The sequence below is a fragment of the Microtus oregoni genome, unplaced genomic scaffold (assembly GCF_018167655.1).
Source record: "Microtus oregoni isolate MIOR12 unplaced genomic scaffold, Mior012 000028F_ref0000031, whole genome shotgun sequence".
Lineage (NCBI taxonomy): Eukaryota > Metazoa > Chordata > Mammalia > Rodentia > Cricetidae > Microtus > Microtus oregoni.
Window position 1 is genome coordinate 15,663,892 of NW_024543087.1, and position 26,046 is coordinate 15,689,937.

General features: G+C 51.5%; 3 protein-coding genes across 4 annotated transcripts; 1 reads left to right on the forward strand and 2 right to left on the reverse strand.

The window, feature by feature from the left end:
* Nucleotides 1–769: 769 nt before the first annotated feature.
* On the reverse strand, nucleotides 770–8,896 carry Cdhr4 (cadherin related family member 4). 2 transcript variants are annotated; one of them, XM_041677535.1, is made up of 19 exons: nucleotides 8,848–8,896; nucleotides 8,409–8,596; nucleotides 8,144–8,306; nucleotides 7,981–8,072; nucleotides 6,350–6,460; nucleotides 5,451–5,554; nucleotides 5,128–5,264; nucleotides 4,747–4,930; nucleotides 4,495–4,648; nucleotides 4,184–4,277; nucleotides 3,523–3,726; nucleotides 3,307–3,446; nucleotides 2,938–3,088; nucleotides 2,632–2,852; nucleotides 2,269–2,411; nucleotides 1,667–1,723; nucleotides 1,478–1,565; nucleotides 1,312–1,339; nucleotides 770–825 (listed from the first exon to the last, which is right to left on the reverse strand). In XM_041677535.1, the coding sequence occupies exons 1-19, from the start codon at nucleotides 8,894–8,896 to the stop codon at nucleotides 770–772; spliced, it is 2,364 nt and encodes a 787-aa protein (XP_041533469.1). The 2 variants fall into 2 exon arrangements, with proteins under 2 accessions (XP_041533469.1, XP_041533468.1); XM_041677534.1 differs by having other exon boundaries at nucleotides 1,312–1,342.
* A 4,590-nt stretch (nucleotides 8,897–13,486) lies between these two features.
* Inka1 (inka box actin regulator 1) lies at nucleotides 13,487–15,306 on the forward strand. Its single transcript, XM_041677508.1, has 2 exons — nucleotides 13,487–13,845; nucleotides 14,458–15,306. Exons 1-2 carry the CDS (start codon nucleotides 13,795–13,797, stop codon nucleotides 15,256–15,258), a joined length of 852 nt encoding a protein of 283 aa, XP_041533442.1. The 5' UTR covers nucleotides 13,487–13,794; the 3' UTR covers nucleotides 15,259–15,306.
* Nucleotides 15,307–15,534: 228 nt separating this feature from the next.
* Nucleotides 15,535–25,492, reverse strand: Uba7 (ubiquitin like modifier activating enzyme 7). Its single transcript, XM_041677360.1, has 24 exons — nucleotides 25,367–25,492; nucleotides 25,113–25,281; nucleotides 24,890–25,024; nucleotides 24,688–24,794; nucleotides 24,046–24,136; nucleotides 23,808–23,943; nucleotides 23,614–23,711; nucleotides 23,369–23,515; nucleotides 22,749–22,919; nucleotides 22,456–22,563; nucleotides 22,242–22,322; nucleotides 22,007–22,162; nucleotides 21,409–21,574; nucleotides 21,125–21,330; nucleotides 20,974–21,038; nucleotides 20,709–20,892; nucleotides 20,561–20,635; nucleotides 20,177–20,348; nucleotides 19,481–19,563; nucleotides 18,248–18,340; nucleotides 17,963–18,154; nucleotides 16,354–16,446; nucleotides 16,179–16,279; nucleotides 15,535–15,738 (listed from the first exon to the last, which is right to left on the reverse strand). Exons 1-24 carry the CDS (start codon nucleotides 25,393–25,395, stop codon nucleotides 15,609–15,611), a joined length of 2,988 nt encoding a protein of 995 aa, XP_041533294.1. The 5' UTR covers nucleotides 25,396–25,492; the 3' UTR covers nucleotides 15,535–15,608.
* Nucleotides 25,493–26,046: the final 554 nt, after the last annotated feature.

Sequence of the window (26,046 nt, forward strand, 5' to 3'; positions counted from 1 at the left end):
ATTTTTGCCTGGCATGGTGGTATATGCCTTTAATTTCAGCGCTTGATAGAGACAGGAAGATCTCTGTGAGCTCAAGGCCAGACTGGTCTACAAGTGAGTTTCAGGATAGCCAAGGTTATATAGGAGGACACTGTCTCCCTAGTTTGCTTGGTGGTGGTGACACTTGCTTTTAATCCAAGCACTTGGGAGGCAGAGGCAGATAGGTCTCTGAGTTTGAGGCCAGCCTGGTTTACAAAAAAGTTCCAGGACACCCAGGACTGTTACACAGAGAAATCATGTCTCAAAAAAACAAAACAAAACAAAAAACCACCAAGTCTTGCTGGGTATGATGGTACACACCTTTAATCCCAGCACTGAGGAGGCAAAAGGTGGGACTTGTGAATTTGAAGCCAGTCTGATCCACAGAAAGAGTTCCAGGCCAACCAGGGTAACACATTGAGACCCTCTCAAAAAAATAAACAAAAAGCAAATCTCTGAGAAGACAACTGGAGGCCTGTCAGTCACTAACAAAGATAAGAGCCTCTTCTACAAAGTGTCAGTCACTGTTAGAGCATCAGACAACGCTTCTTCAAAGAGAAGAAATCTTCTGTTCCATAGGGTTCCCACAAGCAGGTAAGTAAGAACAAGACAACAGACCTCAGAGCTTCTCCCACACAAAGATTGCAAGGTGGGTAGTGTTCTGTTTGTAATCTTTATTGCTAAATCAACTTGCAAAGGCAGGCTATGATCATGTGAAAAGGGAAGTCCACAGTGACACAGCTGCTTGGCCTCAGAGCCAACGCCGGGCTCCGGTGCGCATGCTGAACAGGTAATCTCTCCCTGTGCCTGAACCTAGAGGAGCAGGAGAGAGGAGGGGAGATGGGACTGCTGGCCCCTTCCCCAGGGATCCAACCTATCTATCTCCCTCCTTCCCTTCTCAACAAAGAACCCCGAGGTTCAACTCAAATGAACAGAAAGCCAATGGATACCAGATCCCCTCCAGAAGCAATGCCAGGTGACTGTGCTACAATTATACTGGTGAAACTGGAATATCTAGGGAGCTTTTCCCTGACCACTGTCCCTCCCGCTGTGAGCTGGAACAAGACAAGGTCTGAGTTGTCACTGACCCCATCGGTGCTTGACGAAAGTTGACTGAGACTGAGGGGGTGAGAGAGGGTAAGTTGGGGTAAGAGAGAAGAGCTCAGTCGGTGAAGATGTTGATGGTGGCTGCTTAGTGGCAGCAGTAAAAATGGAGATGGTTAAAGGGAAGAGAAAATTCTGAGAAAGGGAGAGGGTCCAGGGAGAGAATAGGTATAAAAAGTTGAGACTTACGGACATCGTGTGCTCTGCCATCCAAATGCTGCTGAAAAGAATAGAAGGGCACAGTGATTGAACCTTGCCCACAGGGAGCAGGAGGAAGGCCACTCACAGGCAGTAAGGTCAGGCTTCTCAGGGCTAGGGAGAACCCTAAAGCAGCCTCAGTGCCCTCGGCTTATACCAGACTCATGGGAGTTCTGGGTACCTGAGACATTTCCATTCTTGATGCCTCCATGAGCCTCCCAGTGGAGCCTTCATTTCCCTGGATGCTAGGGCAAATCGGAGTAGAAGTACAAGGTAAGAGTCTGGGTTCCGGCCTAAGTTTGGGAGATGGGTTCCCAAGGCCTAGCGGTAAGTAAAGGAGACTGACCTGTTTAGCAGCAGAGCTCTGGCTGGTTTGTTTGGAGCCTGTAGTGACTGGGCAAACCTAAAAGGCAAATAGTGAAAGTAGCAGGCCTGCCCATTTATATTAGAAACAGCCAGTGCACCAGGTGGTGGCGGTGCACGCCTTTAATCCCAGCACTCGAGGCAGAGGCAGGCGGATCTCTGTGAGTTCGAGGCCAGCCTGGTCTACAAGAGCTAGTTCCAGGACAGGAACCAAAAAGCTACGGAGAAACCCTGTCTCAAAAATCAAAAAAAAAAAAAAAGAAAGAAAGAAAGAGCCAGTGCCTGCGTGAGACGCCCACACTGTTATCTGTCCTACCCCTAGACTCAGAGGAGTCAATTCACAGAAGCAGGGCAGATATCAGGTAGAAAACAGATGTTGAGAATGGGTAAATTTCAAGCTCTGAGCAGTCTATGCCCATCTAATTCCAAGACCGGACTCCATCAATGATGGAGTCCTCCTCAATATTTGCCCACCAATGTTGGCAGTGCCATCAAATAGTGAGTACAACCACCTATTCCGGCCAGTGTGTGTGTGTGTGTGTGTGTGTAGCCTGGGAGGCAGGAAGCACAGAGATAGAAACATACCCCCGGAGGATCCTGCTGAGGAGCCAGCCCAGAGCCAGGAGGAAAACTGCACCAGTTGCTGTCAGCACTACCACAAACCAAGGCTCTGGCTTCCAGAAAGCCTCTACCTCTGTCACAATCAGGGGTGTCATTGTTGAGGACACCTGGAAGGAGGGCCACAGAGTCATCACTGCTGTTGACAGTCCAGCTTTCAAAGTCTCGACAAATTGAGTTGCCTCACACCCTGTTTTTTTTTTTCCACCCAGCAGTTTTCTCCAAAATGTCTTCTCTCATAATTCCATCTTTAAAAAAAAAAAAAAACAGGTGTCTTCACCCTTCAAGGTCCTCTCTCCCAATTCCCCAAGGGCCTGAGAACCCCCTCACTGTGCTTCTGTGGGTGCTGGTGGCCACTGTGCTGGCCCTCCAAGGAACTAGATGCACAATGATAGTGGCTGTGGTGCTGAGGTGGGGGCTGGAAGGGCCCACATCAGCCACACGGATCAGTAGCTCATAGGTGCTGGGCTGCTCTGGCCATGGTGGCCCCAATACAGTGTCATTGTGCATCAGGATGGTCCCCTGCAGTCTAAATCGGCTCTGGCTATTCCCTGAAAGCAGAGTAGTAGGAGAAGACTGTATTACTACCATAGCCTGACCCTCACGAACAGCCTGGTGGCCCCCACAGATTCACACCTCCCACGATGCTGTAGGAGAGCGCTGAGCGCTGTGGCTCCTGAGGAATCCAGCATGACATCTTGGTCACCTCCATGCTACGACCCAGGGGAGTGTAGAGAGTCAGTTCCTGAAATGGAGGCTCACACTCGGGGGCATGGTCATTCACATCCTGGAGAAAGGCCACCACATTAGGGGTGACTACAGCCCATTCCTCAGACTCCCAGGCTAGCCCTTCAGCTTCCTTTAAAAACACTGAACCTAGGTGGTAATGTTTTCCACAGTGAGCCCCTCCTCTCGAGCGGCCTATATATGAAACTGAGACATTTGCATGGAAAGGCAAAAAGCCAGAAGGAAGTGTGTCTTTCCCAGGCCCCGGAGGTCAATTACCTCAACCTCAATGGTTACAGCACATGAACCTGAGCGACGGCGGTTGAGGTCCCAGTCTTGGCTGTGATCCATCAGCAGAATACTGATCCTATACAGCCTCTGCTGCTCATAGTCCAAAGGCCCCAGGAGGTGAAGCTCTCCTAGAAGGGATGGTCACAGCCTCAGCCTGCAGAGTCAAGTCTGGCCCCCTCCCTCCCAGCCCTGGGGTTTAAGTACCACTGAGACGATCCACAGCAAAGGTGGAGGGTCCGCCAGAGATGTAGTACTCAAGGCTGTTACGAGGGTAATCCATATCCGTGCCCACTATGGAGCCCAACAGAGTGTAGGGCCCTGCATTCTCCTGAACCCGGAACGTGCGTGGAACACAGGCTGGGGAGAACTCGTTGACGGGTGTTACCGTCACCAGGACCGGAACCTCCGCTGGAGACCATTTGGCAATTAAGGAGCTGGGCCAAGGTACCCAGACCTGCCCTAGGGTTCTTTTTTTTAAAAAAAATATTTATTTATTACGTATACAATATTCTATCTATGTGTATTCCTGCAGGCCAGAAGACCCCATTACAGATGGTTTTGAGCCACCATGTGGGTGCTGGGAATTGAACTCAGGACCTTTGGAAGAGCAGGCAATGCTCTTAACCTCTGAGCCATCTCTCCAGCCCCCCCTAGGGTTCTTAATAAGCAAACATGGCCCTATATTGGAGGGAGGGTTTTCTGGGGAGTGGTGACGGGGTTCTTAAGAGACGCGTCCTAGGGATCTTAGACTGAGACTACCCTAACCTAGTTTTTGAGGGAAGAAAGCTGTCCATATCTGGGGAGTTGAAAGGGGTGGACAAAATAGCCCTGTCCTGAGTGTTCAGGCCTAAGTATGGACACTCACTGGTCATCTGGGGCTGACCATTATCGAACACCAAGATGGAAGCTGCATGCTGGAAGCAAGCCCCAGGAGTGTCACAGTCCAATGTAGTATTCACCTGGCCAAGGGGACCGGAGGAAGATGAGCTTGAGTCACAGTGCCTCAAACCAGGGAATCCAGTTATAGCCTACATAGCCTACCTTGACCCCGTTTTCCAGACTCAGGCTGTCTTCACAGCCATGGTCCCTCCCAGCCTGCATCCATAGTCTCAATGCCAACAAACCTTGGCCCACCCACCGTGTCTGCATGGAAATCTAGGAGTAGGTGCTGGGTACCTCAAGGACTCTGTCACGAAGATGGAGGCTGGCAGAGTGGGGAGGGTTATGGAACTGAAGCTGGTAGTCGAGGGGGTCGCCTGCAGAGTCTGGGTCAACACAAGTGAGCGTGTGCAGCACAGTACCCACGGGTGCAGTCTCTGGGATTTGAGTCCTAGGAGCGGAGGGCAAGAAGCAAGACATGAGTCTGGACCAATGGTGAGCAAGGGGATCTCACCCCAACCAGCCCTGGCATGGTTTCCGGGTACTCACACCAGTAGCGCTGGATGGCAGCGTGGGGCCCACTGGTTGACCGCCCGCACGTTAACCGTGAGATCGAACTCGGCACTGATCCAAGGTTGGAGCCTCTCAAAGGCCCTCACCTGCAGTTTCGTGACTGAGGCGCCCTGAGCGCGGACCAAATCCAGGGGCGCAGTAGTCCGCACTATTCCGTCAGCTAGAGGGTGTTAGAAACAAAGCTCCACCCTTGTCCCAGCTCAGTCCCGCTCTCCACCAATCGCCCCAAGACCCACTCCCGCCTCTTCCTCTAAGGTCAGAGCTCTCAACTCCAGTCCTTCCGGTAGGCATCATCTCTTTGTCACGACCCTTTCCCAGCTACAGACATCCCAATACCCATTCCTCTCCTTTCCTCACCTTGTCCAATGGAGAAGAGTGGGCTGGGTAGTGGGGAGATGATTTCATAGAGTAAGTTGAGTCCCCTAGCCTGGACCTGAATCACCTTGCTCCCAGGGACCAGATCCTCTAGGATGGTGATACTCTGGGCCTTCTGTCTGAACCAAAAGTGCAAACCTAGTTCCTGACTGCTCCTGCTCACTCCACCAGGGTCCCCAGGTCCCTCCCTAGGGTTCCCCCTCCTATGGGAGCTAGAATGCTCCTGCCACCTTCAGCCTACCCCAGCTCTTTCCCTGGGGATAGATGCAGAATCCACCACTGTTCCCAAGGTAGGGAAGCCTTACGGGAAGGAGACTTGGCTGGAGGGCACAGGCAACACCTTTACTGTCAACATCCCATTGCAGCTTTGACCTTTTCCTACGGACACTAAAATCTGCAGCTGGAAGGTCTGTCAGTGCACATATGACAGGAAGGAAACCATGTTATGTATCCACTGCTAAATCCACTCCTAGTCCTCCCTTCAAATAGGCAGTCCTCAAGACCTCCACAAGGAACCCTATGACTTACCAGGCTGCTGACAAGTATCCCTAAAGCCCTATAATTCTGGGCCACCAAGTCTTCTGAGTCAAAGTGTGAATTAGGTCAGAGCTGCTAAGAGCCAGTTACTAAGAGGCAGAGGGTGTTTGCTTTTGTGGTGCTGTGGATGGAATGGAGCCCACAGAACTGCAGAAATGACCACTTTAAAGAAGGAACTTCCTGGGGGGCTGGAGAGATGGCTCAGTGGTTAAGAGCATTGCCTGCTCTTCCAAAGGTCCTGAGTTCAATTCCCAGCAACCACATGGTGGCTCACAACCATCTGTAATGAGGTCTGGTGCCCTCTTCTGGCCTGGAGACATACACGCAAATTGAATATTGTATACATAATAAATAAATATTTAAAAAAAAGAGTTTCAATGTTATATTGCCTTAATTTAAAAAAAAAAAAGAAGGAACTTCCTTCTCACTAACCACTTTACCCAGAGTCTTCTCTCCAAGTTTGATGGCCATAAACACTGCACTGTTAGAGGGCCCATGGCGTCCCAGAGCCACAGGTCTGTCTGCTTTCTGGACACAGCCAGGCTGAGAGGACAGTCCACATGGGGGCAGCAAACATATTAGTCAAGGTAGCCAAGGACAAATAACTTTCCAGAGATGGTGGTCGTACCCAATCCATATCTATCCTCAGGTCCGAAGCCATGCTTACCTTTGGAGCCTGGCCTCTGAGGCCCTGGGATGGTGCCCGCAGTAATCCCTGATCATCGATGGAGAAAGACCCAGGGAAGAGGGAAGGGTCTTGGGCACTCGTAATATTCATCTAACAGAACAGAGAGATTAGTGATCCTCTCCAGTCCCCGGTGTCCCTGTCAACATCCTTCCATAAGCCAGCAGGCTGCTGTTTATATATGACAGTTCTACATCCTGCCACTGGTTACTCCAGCCTTGGCCTCTGTCCTCCCTTACGGTCCCTTGTTGTGATCCTCAGGACTTACTGCTAAAACAAACAAATACCCTCAGGATTTTTTTTTAAACTCTTTTAGACAGGATCTCACTATGTGACCCTGGGTGTCTCAAAAATAAACAGCAACAACAAAAACCTGTGAGTTGTGTACTAGGATTTTTCTTTTGGGTCACCAACCAGCTCCCAAATCATGATACAAAGACTTATTAGTTTTGAATGCTCAGCCTTCTGGCTCTCTGGCTCTTTTTGTTTTTTTCTGGCTTGCTCTTTCTAATAAATTAACTTATTTGCCTTTATGTTTTGCATTGGGCTTATTGCCTTTCTTACTTCTGTATATCTTTTTTTAATCTATTTATTTATATTTATACAATATTCTCGGTATTCTGTTTGCATGTATACCTGCGGGCCGGAAGAGGGCACCAGACCTCATTACAGATGGTTGTGAGCCACCATGTGGTTGCTGGGAACTGCACTCAGGACCTTTGGAAGGGCAGGCAGTGCTCTTACCCTCTGAGCCATCTCTCCAGCCCACTTCTGTATATCTTACTTTCACTGGTGCTCTGTGTCTGATTGGCTGGTGTCTGCCTGACTTCTTGCTCCAGGAGTGCCCCTCATTCTCTCCTCTTGTCCCTCCCTTCTCTCTCAAGCCTCGATGTCTCTTATTCACTCTCTCTCCCTGGCAGCCCCGCCTAGCCTTTCTCCTGACTAGCTATCGGCTCTTCAGCTCTTTATTGAACCATTCCAGGTGCCTTAGGCAGGCAAGGTGGAACAGCAACAGCTGCAGCACATCTTTAGAAAATTAAACAAATACAGCAGAAACAAAGGTAACACACTTTACACAGTTAAAGCCATAGTCTGCAACAGAAACAAATGCCACACACCTGTGCCTCGTTAAAATCTTCCACAATAGGGTTGACTCAGGCCTTTGCTGCCAAGCCTGAACAGCCTGAGTTTGACCCGGGGAGCCCACAGGGTGGAAGGAGAGAACCAACACCCAGAAGGTGTCCTCTAAACTCCACATGCGTGTCACAGCTTGTGTAAGCTCACACATACCCATGTGCATAGACTCACAATAAAAAAATGGGGAAAAGCCCACAGTTCTTTCTAGAGTTACAAAAGTGATTTTTAAAAAAATGGTCATGCGGAATGCAAAACACATAGAACTCAGAAGATTTGGGTCCCTGTGGGAAACTGCCCTTGGCAGTGGGAGGGTAGACAGCCCTTAGGGACCCTCTCCAAGAACACATATCATGTAGAGGTTCAGCTATCTACTTCGGGATCTTAGAGGCGATGCCTGGCCTGGCACGAACTGAGATCTCTCTCCCTGTGACTGCCCCCCACACCCTGTCACTCACCACCCTGGGAGCTGAGCTTACCTGGGCTCTCTGGACTCTGAGGCCTGGCAGCAGCACAGTATAGAGCACGGCCCCAGGTGTGACTGTCTCTGGCACATGGATGAATTCCCCAGCTGTCCAGAGAGGAAGTCAGGGAGGTTCTGCCAGGCCAGGCTTTCCCTCTCCCCTGCCACCCGAGCCTCACCTGGGCTGGCAAATGGACCAGCACACCGGATACGACCAGAGTCCCGCAGCACATGAACAAAGAGTGGTCCCGCCAACACAGAGTTACCACATGTGAACTGCAGCTGAAGTTCATAGCGGTTCACTGCAAGGGCATCCAGCCGAGCAGAGGGGCTCAAGGTCACCTGTGGTGGGGTGGCAACAACATGCAGGGCCTAGGCGCTCTGTCTCTGGACACACCTTCTGCCTTTGGCCCTCACAATCCCTAGTGGTACCCATGACCTTACCTTTCCCAGGTAGATTTCCTTATCACTCCTGTGCAGGCTGGGTTTGTTGAAGAAGCTGGTGGGGGGTCTCACACTGAGTAACTCCAAGGTGGCCATGTAGGAGGAACAGTTGAAGGGCAAAGATGGAAGGGCAGTGCCAGGACCTTGGCTCTCAGAGATATCTATAGACCAGGGCAGGCTGTGGAGGACTAAGAGAAAGCCACATACAGAAACATAGCAATACCTTTTTCTTCAGGCCCTGACCACATCTTGAGGTCAAGCAACCAAAGTCCTTCCTGCCTCCTACATATGATGTAGGGAGAGAGAGAACTTGAAGAAACAGTCAAGATAAGGAACAAGGGTCAGGGGTCCCTCGGCCTCTGCCCCCCCATTAGCTTATCTAAAGATCAGAAATTCACTGGGAAACTGGAGTCCCCCCACCCACCCACCTGCTCCTCACCAGAGGTAAGTGAAGCAAAAAGAAGCGCCAGGAGCCTGACCAGCGCCATGGTAGCCTAAAGAAATGGCAGAGGGAGCTGTTTGTTAAGCTAACTCTGTTGCCAGGTTAGTTGCTTAAACATAGCTGAACATAGCTGTCAGGCAGGCTTCCCAGAGTGCAGCTCCTCCTCCCTCCCGGCAGACAGAGTTTTGGACCCCTGGCAGGCTCCAGGAGGGGCTGGAAAATCCCATCTTCGGCTGTTTCCAGTGAATTCTTCCATTCATTACCCCAGCCCTAAGGGGATACAAGGGTAGGAGGCTCAGCTACAGATGGTGAAACTGGTCACATTGTCCTTGGAGACAGAGCAAGTACAGTGCCTAGGAAAATTAGCCCCAAGACCAGCCACCCCCCAGTGTCTGCATTCCTGCTGCCTCCTCCCACCATCACAATCCGAGCTGCCTGCAAAACCTAAGCTCAGCCACCAAGAAAACCTCCCAAAAGTCGTCTACTTCAACAAACAGAAGGATCTTTTGTAGATGAAATAAAAGTGATAATGGTTACAGTCAGGCAAGGTGGCACACGCCTTTAACCCCAGCAAGCAAATCTCTGTGAGATCGAGGCCAGCCTGGTCTACAGAGTGAGGTCCAGGACAGCCGCAGCTACACAGAGAAACCCTGTCATGAGGGAAAAGTTACTTGTGGGGCTATCAGCTGGAGGGGACAAAGGGCCGCTTCTGAGAGGGCCTGAAGATGGGTTATGTATTGATCTGCAAAGGCAACTGCTCAAAGCTCGGCAGTTTAAGATTTACTGAGCCAGTATCTTTGAGATTTGTCAGTTTATTATCGTATTAAAAAAAAAAAAAAACTTTGAGAGAAGGTCTCTCTGTGTCGTCCAGAGTGGTCTCAAATTAATTCTCCTCCTGCCCTCCCACGTCTCGTGCAGGAATTACAGGTCTTCACCAACGATTAGCATTTTTTCAACTTTTCTCCTCCTGCTCTCTCTAGACTTTTATCACTCTCTATTCTAGCCACATGAGTAGGCTCGTCCCTCTCTCCGCAAAACTGTCCTTGGCAGGAACCTCAATGACCACTGATTTTCTTTTACCAATTTAATTTTTTAGCACTTATTTACTTTAGTTTTTATTTTTTTGGGTTTCTTTTTTAAAGATTTATTTATTAATTATATGTACAGGGGTCTTCCTCCATGTATTCGTGCAGGTCAGACGAGGGCATCAGATCTTCTTACAGATGGTTGTGAGCCACCATGTGGTTGCTGGGAATTGAACTCAGGACCTCTGGAAGAGCAGTTAGTAGTCTTAACCTCTGAGTCATCTCTCCAGCCCCCCACCCCCCTTTTTTTTTTCCAAGGCAGGATTTCTCTGTAGCTTTGGAGCCTGTCCTGGAACTCATTCTGTAGACCAGGCTGACCTCAAACTCACAGAGATCCGCCTGTCTCTGCCTCCCAGGTGCTGGGATTAAAGGTGTGAGTCACCACCACCTGGCTTAATTACTTTTATTTTCTATGAGAGGGCTTTGCCAGCATATATTGTGTGTATCATATGCATGCCTTGGCTCACAGAGGTCAGAAGAGGGTGTCAGATATCCTGGAATCAGAGCTACAGACGGTTTTGAGGCACCATATGGTGGCTGAGAATCAAAACCAGGTCCTCTGAAAGAGCAGCAAATATTCTTAAGGATTGAGCTATTTCTCCAGTTTCATTATTTTGTTAATTTTGATTATTATTTGTGTGTGTGTGAGAGAGTGAGTGATGCGTGATGTATGGGCAAATGCCAGACACTTATGTGGAGGTCGGAGGACCATTTCAGGAGTCAGCTTTCTCTTACTCTGGGATCCAGGGATTGAATTCAGGGTCTTAGGGCTTTTGTATCCAATAAGTCATTCCACCGGCTCTATTCTGAGACAGGGCTTCATTATGTTGCCCAGACCACTGCACACTCTGAAGCCAGAAGTTTATTCTTCTGTGTGTACGGGGAGGTGTGTGTTTGGACTGGTAGGCATGTGGAGGCCCGCAGTCAGCCTTGGGTGTCATTGCTCAGGAGCTGTTCACCTTGGTTTGTCGCTTGATACAGAATCTCTCACTGGAGATCATCAACCGGGCTAGGCTGCCTGCCAATAAACCTCAGCGATCAGCCTGCGTCTGCTGCTCACACTGGGGTTGCAAACCCTTGTGGCCACACATGGCTTTTTCACATGGGTTCTGAGTAGCTTCGGGGTTTCATCCTTGTATGGCAAGTACCTCACTGGTTGAACTGTTTCAACCCCAACCCCAGACATCTGTCCCTCACCCTCACTCCTCCAAAGGACTTGATGCTTGCTCCCTTTGGCTCTAAACACGCATGCTCTTGCACATTGCGCGCACTTCTCTACTCTTGTCCAGCTTTGCGGCTGTGGCTTCGCCTTTCTTACCTCCATCCAACGAAATATTTCAGGGCACGAAAACTGCTCACCACTCCCCTCCTTTACACCTCCTTTACACCTCCGGCAAGGCCGTGGCCTAAAGTACCACCCCTGGCGTTTACCTCCCACTGTAATCCTCCGATGTTCCTCTCTCGTGGAACTCCACAGTCCTACACCTACCTGCTGACCCTGCATTTCCTCAAGGCTCACATGTCCACAGTGATCATTTGCTCTCTCCTAGTCTTTCAGACTGTTTTTTAAAAGATTTTTTTTGAAGATTTATTTTATTTTTTTATTTTTCAAGACAAGTTGTACCAGGCTTTTTCTTTTGGGCCATCAACCAGCTCCCAATGATGTGAAAATTTATTATCAATTAGGAATGCTTGGTCCTAGCACTTATTTTAATCTGTTTCTCTTTATCTATGTTTTGCCTTGGGGATTTTTATCTTTCTTTCTTTTTGTATATCTATTCTGTGTCTGTCTGTCTGGTGGCCGCTTAGCTTCTGGCCCTGGACATGTCCCTCTTTTTCTTCCTCCTTTTCTTCTTTTTCTAGCCTGGATTCTCTTCCTACTCAGTCTCTCTACCAGCCAGCCCCATCTATCCCTCTCCTGCCTAGCTGCTGGCCCTTCAGCTTTTTAGTAGACCAATTAGGCAGGCAAGGTGAAACAAATATAACACATCTTTACATTGTTAACAAAGGCAGCATAAACAGATGGAGCACTTCTTTACACAGTTAAATATTCCACAAGTCTCTCTTTCCTTTTAAATTATTTATTTGTAATGTGCATGGGTGTTTTGCCTGCATGTATGTCTGTGAAGCATGTGCTTACAAGGCCTGTAGAATCCAGAAGAAGGCATCAAACGTTATGGAACTAGAATTATAGACAGTTATGAGTCCCGTAGCTGGGGGATTCATGTGAGATATTTACATTATAATTCGTAACAGTAGCAAAATTACAGTTACCGCCAGGTGTAGTGGCATATGCTTTTAAATTCCAGCACTTGGGAGGCAGAGGCAAGAAGATCCCTGAGTTTGAGGCGAGCCTGGTCTACATAGTGAGTTCTAGGACAGCCAGGACTACACAGAGAAACCCTGTCTCAAAAAACAAAACAAAAGAAAAATTACAGATATGAAGTAGCAACAAAATAATTTTATGGTTGGGGGTCAGCACTACATGAGGAACTGTATTATTAAAGGGTGGCGACTTTAGGAAGGCTGAGAACCACCCCTCTAGAACGCTGCTCCTGTTTACCTTCTGGGCCCAGACCTAGGCTTGCATACACACACCCTTGCCTGGGATAAAGCGTAGAGCCTCAGTTCTGATTACAGCGTCATTCCCCTAAACAATGTGTCTCATAGGAACCAGCACTGGTCATTCCCTGAAAAAAGTTCAGTGCTCCTTGTGGCACCAAAAATAAAACGCAGAGTTCCCCCGAAGGCTGCCGAAGCTTGGTTTGGATGACTTCTCCCCTTAATCCACAGACTCCTGCCCCACCCCTCACAAACATCTGTTGCATATCGATGTCTGCCACATCTTTTTGTTGTCGTTGTTTCTTTGTGTAACTGTCCTGGCTTACCTGGAATTCGCTTTGTAGACCGGACTGGCCTGGAACTCACAGAGATCCGCTTGCCTCTAACTCCGAAGTGCTGGGATTGAGGGCATGTGCCACCACCACCCAGCTCAGCCACATCTTTTAAAGAGTCCTATCTATGCCTCAACTGAACTTCTTGCTCTCGTTCTCCTATATTTTCCTGTCTATTGATAGTACCAGTCGGCCTCGATAGACTCTACCTTTGATTATGGAGTGGCCTCAGGGAAAAGGCTCTGAATATTCTGGCCAAAGGCTAGTTTTCCTTTTCCATTCGTCCATGCGATTGTTGATGCTGGGGAGTGGGAATGTAGACCATAGCCCCGCGATCCCCACTAGAGGGCGGTCCAGCCTACTTCGGCTCAGACCGGGCTAGAGGGATGCCGGAGGGAATTTAGCAGTGGCCCTTCCCTTAAGGTTCTTCGCAGAGTAGTCACCAATCTAAGTCCTACCATTTCCAGGGATTGTCAAGGCCAGCTTTGACAGACCCTGAGTGGCCACAAAATCGTCAGATTAGACAATCGGGCGCAGTGCCCACACGTGGGAGTCGCATCGCGGCCCCAGTATTAGAGACCGCTACTTCACCAGGGGACAAACTGAAAAGCTGAGACCACTAGACGAACGCGTGGGTGGCAGGAGGAGGTTGTTTGTCCTGCGTCACTCTAAACCAGGGGGTCCTGAGCTGCTTTTGGCCGTGCGGGGTTGGAAGGCGGAGCTGAAAGGGGTAGGACATCTTCAGTCCGCCCCGCCTCCTTTGGCTAGGGCGCCGGGGGCGGGGCAGGGCGCAGCTGCCAGATGTTGGGGCGGCAGCGGCGGGAGCTACGGAGAGCGAGGAGCCTGGGAGTAAGGCAAGGGTGACGACGCCGCTGGCGGGCCGACCCGGCCCACTCTGCGCTGCTCCCGCGGGTGATCGAGAAGGAGCCGAACGACCTGGAGAGGGCTACAGCACCAACACCAACATGCACAGCGCTCGCCTTGACAGCTTCCTGAGCCAGCTCCGCTGGGAACTGGTGAGGCTTTGGAGTGGGTGTGGTGGTAAGGATGTGTGTGGGGTGTGTGACTGCCGCCTGGCTGGAACAACAAACGGGTACGGAGTGGGCTCCGGGTGCCCATCCGAGTCAGGATGGGGGCAGGGCAGAGCGGTGCAGATGGCCCAGATGGCCCGCTTCGGGTTTCTGACGGTTGGGAGCTGTTCTGGGCATCAGGTAACAGGCGCCCAGCTGGCTCTGCCGGCGGTGGGGGAGGATAGTTGGGAGCGAGGTTTCTTTTGGGGACCTTCAGGGAGTACCAAGGGCCTTAAGAAGTACTGTGCTGTCGTGGACATCCCCTACTACGGGCTGGCCTGTACCTCCTTCCTCTACCCTGCCTGCCCGCCCTGGTGGCGCGTGCTGACTTGCCCAGTCCTGCGTGCTGCAGCCTGCAGGACTGCCACCAGCTCTGCGGATGGGAGCCATATGAGCCTCGACTGCCAGTGCCCCCATGTGGGCCCTATGCCTACAGTTCTGCCTTGTTGCCCAGAGGTTTTTAAGTCCTTGTGAACTTTCTGTTCACGGCTGGCCTAGTCAGACACTAAGCGATGATAAGAAATCCCTCTCCGACTTCTGCTCTCTCTTTCCCTTCAGTTGTGTGGTCGGGACACAGGTTCACCTCCAGTGCCTGGCCCACTGCAACCAAAACCCCAAACCGATCCAAGTGTACAGCCCAACCGCCAGTTAAGGGCCTCAGATGCTCTGGAAGAGGACTCTGTCTGCTGTGTGGAAGAGGAAGAGGAAGAGGAAGGCTTGGTAGCGGAAGACAGGGGTGTACCCTTGGGATGTCCTCGGGAACATGCCCTAGACTGGGACTCTGGCTTCTCAGAGGTGTCAGGCAGTACATGGAGAGAGGAAGAGCTGTCCGTACCCCGGCGTCAAGCACCCTCAGAGCGGCCACCTCATAGCCAGCGTTTCTCAGTCAGTGACCTCCCCTTGCGCAGTAGGGCAGCTGTAACTGGTATATCACCTACCCACCGTCCTCGGCCCAAGTCCACACCAGATGCTTGCCTGGAACATTGGCAGGGATTGGAAGCAGAGGACTGGACGGCAGCCCTGCTGAACAGGGGCCGTAGTCGGCAGCCCCTGGTGCTGGGGGATAACTGTTTTGCTGATTTAGTTCACAATTGGATGGAGCTGCCTGAGGCAGCCAGTGAGGGGAGTGATGGAGGTGTACCCCGAGCCCGTGCTCGACCCCCTCAGTTCCTGCTTGGCCTCTCTGAGCAGCTACGGCGCCGGCTGGCCAGGGCTCGCCGGGCAGCTATGGCAGGAAAGCGGCTATCGTGCCCACCTCGGCCAGAACCTGACCTGCCTGCGGACATCTCACGATTTGCAGCCCTCATGAACTGTCGCAGCCGCCAACCCATCATCTACAATGATGTCAGCTACCTCTGACCTGCCCTCTGCCAGGGACAATAAAGGCCTTTTTCTAGACTGTTGGTTCCTAAACCAATATGAGTGACAAATCTTTACGGTGTACTTGAGCATTATCCCACAGCAAGGAAGCACCCCAGCCCTGTGGGGCACAGCCAAGACAGGCCAATCTAGACTCTTTCCTCTGCCTTCCAGGGTCCTTGTCTTACCCCCGTCATACGCATGCCCCTTACATCCATGTTCTATCGCACATCTTCCCTACTTCCTTCAACAAGTTTTTATTGTTGAGCTGTCTGCTGTAGGCTCAAGATACAGGCCTTGTATGTCTTGTTGGTTATGGCCGAGTGATGGTGTGGTGGCGGCCATCCATGTCACAGCTCATAATGCAGAGGTGGGAAGGCAGTTTCGTCCTCCTCACCCTCACAGCTCAGCTCCAACACCAGGACCCTCAGCCCAGGCTCAGGCTCCTGGCCGGTCACTTGCTGAACCAGTTCTGTCACCCTGGTATGGGAGGGGGTTCAGGGGAGATTTGGTAGGTGAGCTGAGGCAGACAGGGGGCAACCCAGTGTGGACTAGAGGGTGCTGGTGAGCCCTCAGGAGCCCGAACTGGGAGCAGGAGTGGCTCAAGGCAGGAAACATCTGAACTATTTTAGGAGCAGCTAGTGGGGCAGGCAGGAGGCAGGAAGCTGTGGATCCCTTGGAAGTGGGCGGGGGGGGGGGGGCTGAGCAGTGTATGGGGAGCAAGGGGGGGCTAGGCAAGCAGACAGTTACCAAAGTCCCCTTCCTCAGGCTCTTAGCCCCACCCCAAGCCCATTTGTTGGCTCCATTTGGTGGAAGAATGCTTCAAGAAGGTGTGAGGGGCCTAGAATTGGGTTGAGAAAAAGAGCCTGCTACCCATCCTCAACATCCAGGGACATGGTTATGGTCGGGCACTGGCTCACCTGAGGCACAGGCACCCAGTCTGCTTTTCCAATGACCATCCTGCAGAATAGAGGACAGCCTGGCCATACAGCAACCTCTTCACCTTCAGTCCGTGTTCTTCCTAGAGAGACAAACATCAGTTACTCAGTGAGCCAGGCTGGGCTGGGCCTGGGTCAGAGGGGAAACAGGGCACACCTGGAGATGGGCCAGCAGTGATGCCAGTGTCCTCTCAGGCTGCCCAGCAGGCACCTTCAGGCGGTCCCAACGGGTCCACGTCAGGTGATGAAACTATGGGGTGAAGGTGAGGAAGAATTAGATTTCTTGCACAAATCTGCAGCCCCTGGCCCAGTTACTAGCAGCTTTTCCTAGAAGAGAAGCTGCTGAAGAGGCAGGAAGCCGAAGCCAAGGGAGGGTGTGTGGAAGGTGGGATCTGGGCCCAGAGTCTCAGCCCCCTCCCCACCCAGGCTGTGGCCAACACAGGAAATGGAGCTATGGGGCCCTGTACAGGGAAGCAGACATCCATCACACAGGCCAGTTGGAGGCGGGGGTGGGGTGGGTGGCGGAGTGTGTGGGGGTGCTGCTTCCTGAGGAAGCTGGAGCTGGGCTGCTGCAGTCTCCCGATAAAGTTGCTTGTTCCTCAAAGGGGATGCTGGGAGCTGGAGGCTACAGCTCATGCTACTCCCCAGTCCTCACACACAAGGCTTTGGACTGCTCACGGGCATGCGAAAACTAAGGACAATGGTGACAATGGAACCCTACTGACCCAGAGATCCTAGCAGAGACACAGTCTATAGGAGTTTTTATTCTTTCCCATCTTTTTCTTAGTTGGAGAGTTCTGGTGTCTACAGATGAGGACAGATGCAGCAGACACAGAGTCTAATACAAAGGGGCCCTGCTAACCCTCAGAAAGCATACTAGGGTTGAGCTGAGACTAGGCTAGAGGCAAGATGGGGACTCCTACCCACCCCCATTCCATGGACAAAGGCAGTCTGTGTGCTGGTTAACAGTGGGGCACCTCACAAAAGCACTCTGTGTGCATGTCCAGAGGGACCCTAGGCTAGCTAGTGACCTCTGTCCTCTCCCCTGGTGAGGGCATTCCTTCTACTTCCTTTCCTGTTCCTCAGGGAAATGCCAACTGTGACAGAGGCTGGACACACAATTGGACACATTACCATCCTGCCTTCATAGGAACACCACACAAACAAAACCAACAGCACCCACACATGTGTCCGCATGCACAAGCATGAATGCTCACACTGAGGAAGAGCCTTGCTGGTCCATCTGGCACACAGATGTGTAAACTTGATCCCTTCATGCTCACACAGCAGGGCTGCCCAGACCCTGGTGTACTCTATCTGTAACGTGAGCATACTGTCCTATAGGGCTGAGACCCTCACTCACGGTAGCAAGCCTGGTGGCCTTTAACTTGGCTTGAGGTGGACAGAACAAGGTTCTACAGAGAGAAGTTAGACTATCCGGGGTTGAGTCTATGGCTGCCCCTCCCTACTCCCTCCCACCAGGATATTATGGAGAAGGAGGGGGCTGTGGGGGATGTCTGGCTCCACTAATGAGTTAAAGCTGCAGCTCCCCCAGACCCTGGACTGCAGGGGGTTGGGGGTATGGCTGATGGCTGTTTCCTGTGTCTGAAAGGTCCCAGCCTGGCTTCATAGCAGGAAGGGAGCTGGAGGGAGTCTAGAGGATTCTCCCATAGTCTGGGGCCTGGAGAGAGCCCGCAGCTAGAGCCCACACTGTTTATTTGGGTGGGTAAAGGGACGGCTCGAGTCTAATGGGAACAAGGGCTCACCGACTGGACGGCTGGGGCAGAAGGCACTGCTCGTATGAAGTCATTTTCAGCCAGGTGCAGAGAGCTTTGACGAAAGGTATCAAGGGGCCGTGGCCCACTTACCACCTTATACAGCTCCAGGCCCAATAAGCCTGCCACAACTGCTGTACTGGTGGCAATGGCTGGGATAATCTGGCCCACGGTTTGCTTGATCTGTCAAGGACAGGGCATTTGGTATGGGCTCAAGGTTTAGGACTAAGATTTGGCCTTCCCTTCCAGGCCTGAGCCCCAAAGGGGTGGCGCTACCTGAGCATGGTTGACTGGTAGGATCCCATAGTTCTGAGCTCTCAGGTCAGTAGCTGCTACCACAAAGTCCATATGGAAGTTGCTGTCATCATCCTGCCAGGCCCAAGTCACAGGAGGGTTAGCGCTGCAGCGGTATCCCCATCACAGGAGGGTTAGCGCTGCAGCGGTATCCCTATCACAGGAGGGTTAGCGCTGCAGCGGTATCCCCATCACAGGAGGGTTAGCGCTGCAGCGGTATCCCTATCACAGGAAGGTTAGTGCTACAGTGGTATCCCCATCACAGGAGGGTTAGCGCTGCAGCGGTATCCCCATCACAGGAGGGTTAGCGCTGCAGCGGTATCCCTGTCACAGCAGTGTTAGCCCAGGAGCGATATCCCTGTCACAGCAGTGTTAGCGCTGCAGCGGTATCCCCATCACAGGAGGGTCAGTACTGCAATGGTATCCCTGTCACAGGAGGGTTAGCTCTGCAGTGGTATCCCCGTCACAGGAAGGTTAGCTCTTCAGAAGTACCCCGTCACAGCAGTGTTAGCGCTGCAGCGGTATCCCCATCACAGGAGGGTTAGCGCTGCAGCAGTATCCCCATCACAGGAGGGTTAGTACTGCAGCGGTATCCCCGTCACAGGAGGGTTAGCGCTGCAGCAGTATCCCCATCACAGGAGGGTCAGCACTGCAGTGGTATCCCCATCACAGGAGGGTTAGTGCTGCAGTGGTATTCCTGTCACAGCAGTGTTAGCGCTGCAGCGGTATCCCCATCACAGGAGGGTTAGTACTGCAGCGGTATCCCCGTCACAGGAGGGTTAGCGCTGCAGCAGTATCCCCATCACAGGAGGGTCAGCACTGCAGTGGTATCCCCATCACAGGAGGGTCAGTACTGCAGCGGTATCCCCGTCACAGGAGGGTTAGCCCAGGAGCGATATCCCTGTCACAGCAGTGTTAGCGCTGCAGCGGTATCCCCATCACAGGAAGGTGAATGCTGCAGCAGTATCCCTGTCACAGGAGGGTTAGCGCTGCAGTGGTATCCCTCTCTATGGCCAACTAGATGCCACTGACTGGTCTTTGTACAAATTTTTGGTTGGTATCCACCATCTCCCTCCTTTGCCACACAGTACAACTGAGGTGCAAGGGGAATGGGCTACTTCCGTGGCCTTGGAAGAAGGAAACGCGGGTTCTCAGACTACCCCCACTTCCTTACCGTCCCCCAGCCCAGTCTGTCATTCCCACTTGGGGTCCCACCTTCCCAAACAGCACAGGCTTCAACGGACGGCCCTTGCTCCAGTCTTCCAGACGTTCCTGAAGTTCCTTCAGCTGCTCCGGGGCTGTCAGGGAGCAAGGTGTGGGATTAGTCCTTGCTCACTTCCTACACTCTAGAGCCTGTGCCCACTCTAGAGTCTTTGTCTAACCTGCCAGTTGCTGCCACTTGATCAAATCAAGGATTGATTTGATGCTGCCATCTGCTCCATCCTCACCTGGGGATCATAGCTAGACATGCTGCAGAACATTTTTTTTCTTTTAAATTCTGAAAGTCTCTCGAGAGAACTGGGATATGTTTTAGGCAGCAAAGAGTGGACCTACTGAGGATGGATATAAACTAAGCAGCAAAGTAAGAGGCCCAGAGGGGGCTGAAGAGATGGCTCAGCAGTTAAATGCACTTGTTGCTCTTGTAAAGGACTCTGGTTCAATTCCCAGCACTTACATGGAAGCTCACAACTGTCTATAACTTCACTTCTAGGGCTTCGATGCCCTCTTCTGGCTTCTGTGGGCACCAGGCACACATGTGGTACACAGATACACATGTAGGTAAAATACTTATACATATAAAATAAAAATTAAATAAATAACAAAAACTCCCAAAGAAAGCCAGAGGGAGGAAGCAGGCTGGCTATGGGCAGGGGGCAAGCCTTGGATGACTGTATAAGACTAGAACCTCACCAAAGTCAGCCGGAGTAAAGGTACCATCAGAGATGAGGTCTGGGTGCATGGACTCAGGCTTTGGCAGCAGCTTCAACAGTTTCCTGAGTGAAGTCTGGTCTTGTGAGCCAGTAAGCCCATGCATTTGTGCGTACAGGTTGGCAGCTGCCAGCACGTAGAGGAAATGCATGTCCTGAAGCCAGGCAGAGAGCAGGAACAGTTTCATGGGTACATGGAATGGGTTTCATTGCCCTTTGGTGGGTATGTTTGAGTGCCTGGCTGTCTCAAGTACAAGCACCCACATTTGGACAAGGGAGGCTCTCTTTTCGCAACTGTGCATCTTAGCGGAATGCAAAGGTGGCTACCTCTACTCTAAGGGCACTCATGTCTAAGGATTCCACTCACGTGGCTGGGGTCAAATTGCAAGGGCTGTGGACATCTTTTGGATCCTGACCAGAACAGAGTTCCATCCTCGAGCACCTAAGGAAACAGAGGCGGCTGGGCTCAGTCTGGTCTCCTGGAGCCATCAGTTGCCCAGCCACTAACTACCTACTTTATCAAATGGGAAGAGTCTCAGCAGCTCTACGATGCCATCGTGGAAGCATAGTTGCCAGTGGCCGAGAGCCCACACCACACAGTCTTGCCACGTCCGTGGGCGCATTTTTAGGACACCCATCACTTGCTGCAATACGGTTGGTATTTGTGTCCTATCTATGCCCGACAGGGAAGTGCATGTCCTACCGAGAGAGGAGGAAGTTTGAGATTGAACTCTGTGCCTGAATACCTGGACTCCAACCTACCTCTGTTGTTGGTCTTACTGCGGATAGCCGTTGATAGTCTCTGCAGATAGTCTGAAGAGTCCCTCAAATTCATCCCGGGCCCACTGTGGGGGAGGGGAGGATGTAGGTATTAGATGAAGGACTGCTTTGCCATTTGAGAATTGAGATGGGTAGGGTGGGATACACTTACCTGCAGGACGTGCTCCACTGTGCTGGGGAAGTACCGCAGAGTACACAGAGGGTAGGAGGCAGTTTCAGAAGCTGCAGCCGAGGCAGGACCATTATAGGTTTCGGTCACATGCGGCACAAACACAGAAGAACTCCCCCGGGTTCCCTGTGTGCCTGCCTCCAGCAGTGGTTTCAGATAGTGGGTACATCGAGCAGCAACATAGTGTCCTGGCAAAAGGGCACAGGGAATGAAGCGAAGCTGCCAGAGTCTTGGGCAAGGAGCTCAGCTCTAAGGTAGGCACTCACGGGCCTCGAAGCTGTCTAAAGCAGCAACAACACCATCCACTCTGGAGAAGAAGTCGTCACCATAGATGTGCTCTGTGGTGGAATCCAACGGGTAGGTACACGAGGTCACTTGTAGGTCTGGGTTTAGACGTTGGGCTGCTCTTGCAGCCACCTCTGCCTTGGGGCTCTGGGAAGAGAGGAAATGGGCACAATATAAGAAAGCAACCTGAGCCGGGCAGTGGTGGCGCACGCCTTTAATCCCAGCACTCGGGAGGCAGAGGCAGGCGGATCTCTGTGAGTTCGAGACCAGCCTGTTCTACAGAGCTAGTTCTAGGACAGGCTCCAAAGCCACAGAGAAACCCTGTCTCGAAAAACCAAAAATTAAAAAAAAAAGAAAGCAACCTGAGGGCTGGGTGGTGGTGGCACATGCTTTTAATCCCAGCACTCGAGAGCCAGAGGTAGGCAGATCTCTGTGAGTTCGAGGCCAGACTGGTCTATAGAGCAAGTTCCAGGACAGGCTCCAAAAAACAAAAGCTACACAGAACGATCATTTCAAACAAACAAACAAACAAAAGAATGCCACCTGAGAAACAAGAATGTAAGAGGGACCAGCACTCACCCCGATGTCCTGGGGCCTGAAGAGGAACTGCCGGCTGAGGTTGGAGCGTTCTATGTGGTCCATGTCAGCTACAGTCACACCTCCATTAGCCTTGACTCCCAGGCCCATTAGGGCAAAACCTTTGAGCATCTCACAGCCAATGGCTCCAGCACCCACCTGCTGGCAGGGACAGAATTATCCAGGGCACTTGGTGTGGATTTCCCCAAGACATCCCCACCATCATCCCTCAACTCACCAAGAGGTAACGTTGGTAGCTCAATTTCTCCTGAAAACTAGCCCCAAACACAGCAGTCTGCCCATCGTATCGGCAGTTTCTCTAGGAAACACAGATGGTGGCCAGTGATGGCTGATGCCTGTGCTGTGCGGTCTCTCACTGAGTACTTTAGTCAGGACCTCAGGTTTCTCCTCCAACCCTGATTTTAAAAAAGGCTTTCACCGTCAGTTCTCACCGGACGGCAGTCCTCAGAATTGGGAAGGAGCTCCTCAGCTTCCGGAAGACATTCAAGGGCATCAAAGTACAGCCACTGGTCCAGGGGCATGAACTTCCCGGAGACTGCCTGGGGGTGGGCACTCACTCTGGGGCTTATGCCAACTCCTTAATCCTAAAACCCTTAGATCCCTTCTAAGGGCTGCACCTGGTTTGATAAAATGCTCCAGCACGGCTGCTTGGTATGGGTGCCCTCTCGCACATCCACGGACTTGCCCACTTCCCCAGTCCCTCCCTTTCCCCACCTTTGTCTACCTTCAGGACTTCCTGGGCAGCCACTCCCCCTAGAACGGCTGCCATGGGGCTTAAGCTGCCAGCACTACTCAGGGCAATTGTCCGAATTAAAGCTTCATCCAGCGATTCTTCTTTTATCCCTTTTAGTGGCTCTAGGTCCCGGGCCAGACACACCACAGTCTCTGCATCAACCTGTAGAACGGCACCCAGGCATAGCATATGACTAGTAGCCCCAGTCTGAATTCTAACCTTCCACTCAAAGCCTTCAGGTACCCATCTACCCTATTCCACGGAAGCAGCAGAATCCTAAGTGGGAAAGCCTGGCATCATTGCTGGGCTGGGAGGCACTAAAAAGGATGTTCAGTACCAGCTAGAGACACTAAAGGCATCACCAACCTGAGCAGTTTTCCAACCTGTCTCTGCAGGCTTAAGGATGGAGCAAGCAGGGTCTACAGGTTATAGGCCTAGTACATCTATGGACATAACCTCTAGTGTAAGATAGTGGTACTCATGCCCTGTTTTTGAGTACAGAATCTGCCTCTAGGGTTCAAACTTGGAGCTGTAAATAGTCACTGAGGTGAGGTCTGAAAGGTGAGATCCAGGAAGATAGGCTATGTATTGTGCGATGTGGTGCCACTCACAGGATCCCAGGGCTTGGGTAGCCGGCCATGAAGCTTCTGGAACTCGTGCAGTGCATGAAAGGCCTGATGCAGGCAGTGAGCACGTTGGACTTCCTGAGTGTTCTGGGCCACCACACGGGGCTGAAGCAGAGCTTTGTCCAAGGACTTCTGTAGGGTTGGGGTTGCGTGGCTTAGGACGAGGTCTGGAACGCTGTGCACTCATTGATGGAACCAGGTGCTCCCACCTCAGTGGCACTTGCACTTACATGCCTCACAGTCTTGGATCTCTTGACTTCAGTGACAACCCCACCACTCAAGTAAGGGGAGAAAGCTGTTGTGTCTCCAATCTCCAAGGACCCGTCTTCTGGAAGAGATCCAGCTGAGTAAGTTATGATTCCTAAATATAAGTAGTTTCCACATAGCATTGAGCCAGGGGTTGGATGGAGTAGGGTCGGCTTACTCTGCACACGGACAGGCTGGGGAGAACAACCGTTGAGTTCAACCATGCCTTCAATGCCTGAGAAAACTACCAAGTCCCCGTCATAGAAGAACTGTCTTTTGGTGTCTTGTCTCAGAGTGACAATGCCGGGCAACCCCTAGGTGAGAGATAGTTTGATTTCAGAGTGCCTCTACCTGCCTTCCACAGTCCCTGGCACCTTTCTCTGAATATCAGGTGAATCTCTACACTCAGCACCCACCTGGGAGATGTCCTGGATGGCAGCTGTCATGGGTTCTACCTCTGTAGGGTCTTCAACGGTGAAGTCCTCACCAAAGTCACAGAACAACTGCCTAGAGTGGTTGGCAGGAGTCACTGAGGAAGCTCATCAGTTGTGAGTGATGGTAGGGACACTGGGACAGGCCCAAGGGGAGGGAGTTCTGGGAAAGACATGGAAATTAAGATTTGGGCATATCGATGGGCTGGAGAGATGGCTCAGTGATTAAGAGCATTGCCTGCTCTTCCAAAGGTCCTGAGTTCAATTCCCAGCAACCACATGGTGGCTCACAACCATCTGTAATAAAGTCTGGTGCCCTCTTCTGGCCTGCAGGCATACACACAGACAGAATATTGTATACGTAATAAATAAATCTTTAAAAAAAAAGATCTAGTACACATCGAGTGTACTAGAACAGGTCTGGACACTGAGGCTGAGAAACAAGGGTGGAATGGTAGTCCAGAATTAAGAAGACCCTTCACTAGGTTTGAGGTGGAATGGTAGTCCAGAATTAAGAAGACCCTTCACTAGGTTTGAGGCAGGGTGATAGGGGCAAGTTTCGAGTGGGGAAAACATTGGGCCAATTGTTGGCAGTGATGTAGTGGGGTATACAGGTAGACTCCTCACCCCACAAGGCCCCGGGTTTCAGCCACCAGAAAGCAGATTTTATTCTCGTGGCAGAAGGTTCCCACCTTCAGCTGCTCCTCTAGCTTGGAGTTGGTCAGCACCACAACCTATATGGATACCAGAAGCACTTGGCACCTTCTGTGCTGCTGAGGGCAGGATGGAGGTACTAGGCTGGCATGCAAACTGGGGCTGGGGTAAGTACCTGAAAAGCCTGCAGCAGGTCGTTAGTGATGTCACCTGTATGGACGGAGATCTGGACAGCTTCATTGAGCTGAGACAGTTGTGCTTGAGAGGCCTCAGCCCTGCTCCTCCCCAAGCTCTCTTCTGAGAGGAAAAACTAAGGACAGAACAGTGTAGCTTTAATCAAAGAGACCTCCCTTTGGCCCTGCTCTGAGAGAGAGCATAGAGACCCCAAGAACTCTCACCTGAGCAGCCAGGTCAGCCCAGCAGGTGGGCTGGGGATCGTGCAGGGTGAGGCTGCCTATACCCATAAGGACCAGGTTCTTGGCCACCTCAGCTCCTAGGCCCTGCAGGCCAGATAGCAAGACATTGGCTTCCCGAATCCTCCGCATAGCAGGCAGGCCCAGTACATACCTGTGGTTAAGAAGTAGGAGGGCAGGCAGTTGAGAGACCATAGGTTTGGAGGCCACCCGACTTTGTATCCCACTTGGAGACTCACAGCTGCCTCGAGTATAGCTCCCCATCCATTCTCAATCGTGGGCTGGATAAGGAGGCGGTAATGTTCACAGCTGCTGTGGGGGGGTGGGGATAAGGGGAGGTGGCACAGCAGGGCTTGTAACTGATGCAAACAGGAACCTAAGCGCTGGTTTCTGCTTCTTTCAGTTCCCTCCCTGGCTCCTCTGTAACTTCAGGAAAACAGAAGTGAAACTAGACTCTGAATTGGTTCATAGCTCTCAAACCGGGACTGATGCCAGCCCTCTACAGGCCGATTGGGGTTTATCACCTGGACAAGACCCAGTATTACAAGAGGGCAGTGGCTCTGAGAGTCAGATCCGAGAGTGGGGAGCATGGGGCAGTTACAAAATAAGGACATACATCCTTATATTATTTTCAAACTTTTGAAATAATTGTAGACTCACAGTAAATTGTGAAAATAACAGAGTTGCTGTGTGCTGTTCGCGTTTTTCTATCAGCATGTATTGACTACAGAAAGTATTGGGCTTCATTTTTCTTTCTCTCTTTCCTTTCTTGGTTTTTCAAGACAAGGTTTCTCTCTGTCGCCTTGGTTGTACTGGAACTCAGAGATCACCTACTTCTGCCTCCCTGAGTGCTGGGATTAAAGGTGTGCCCCACCACTGCCCAACTCATTATGGCATATTTTTAAAAAAAAAATTATTT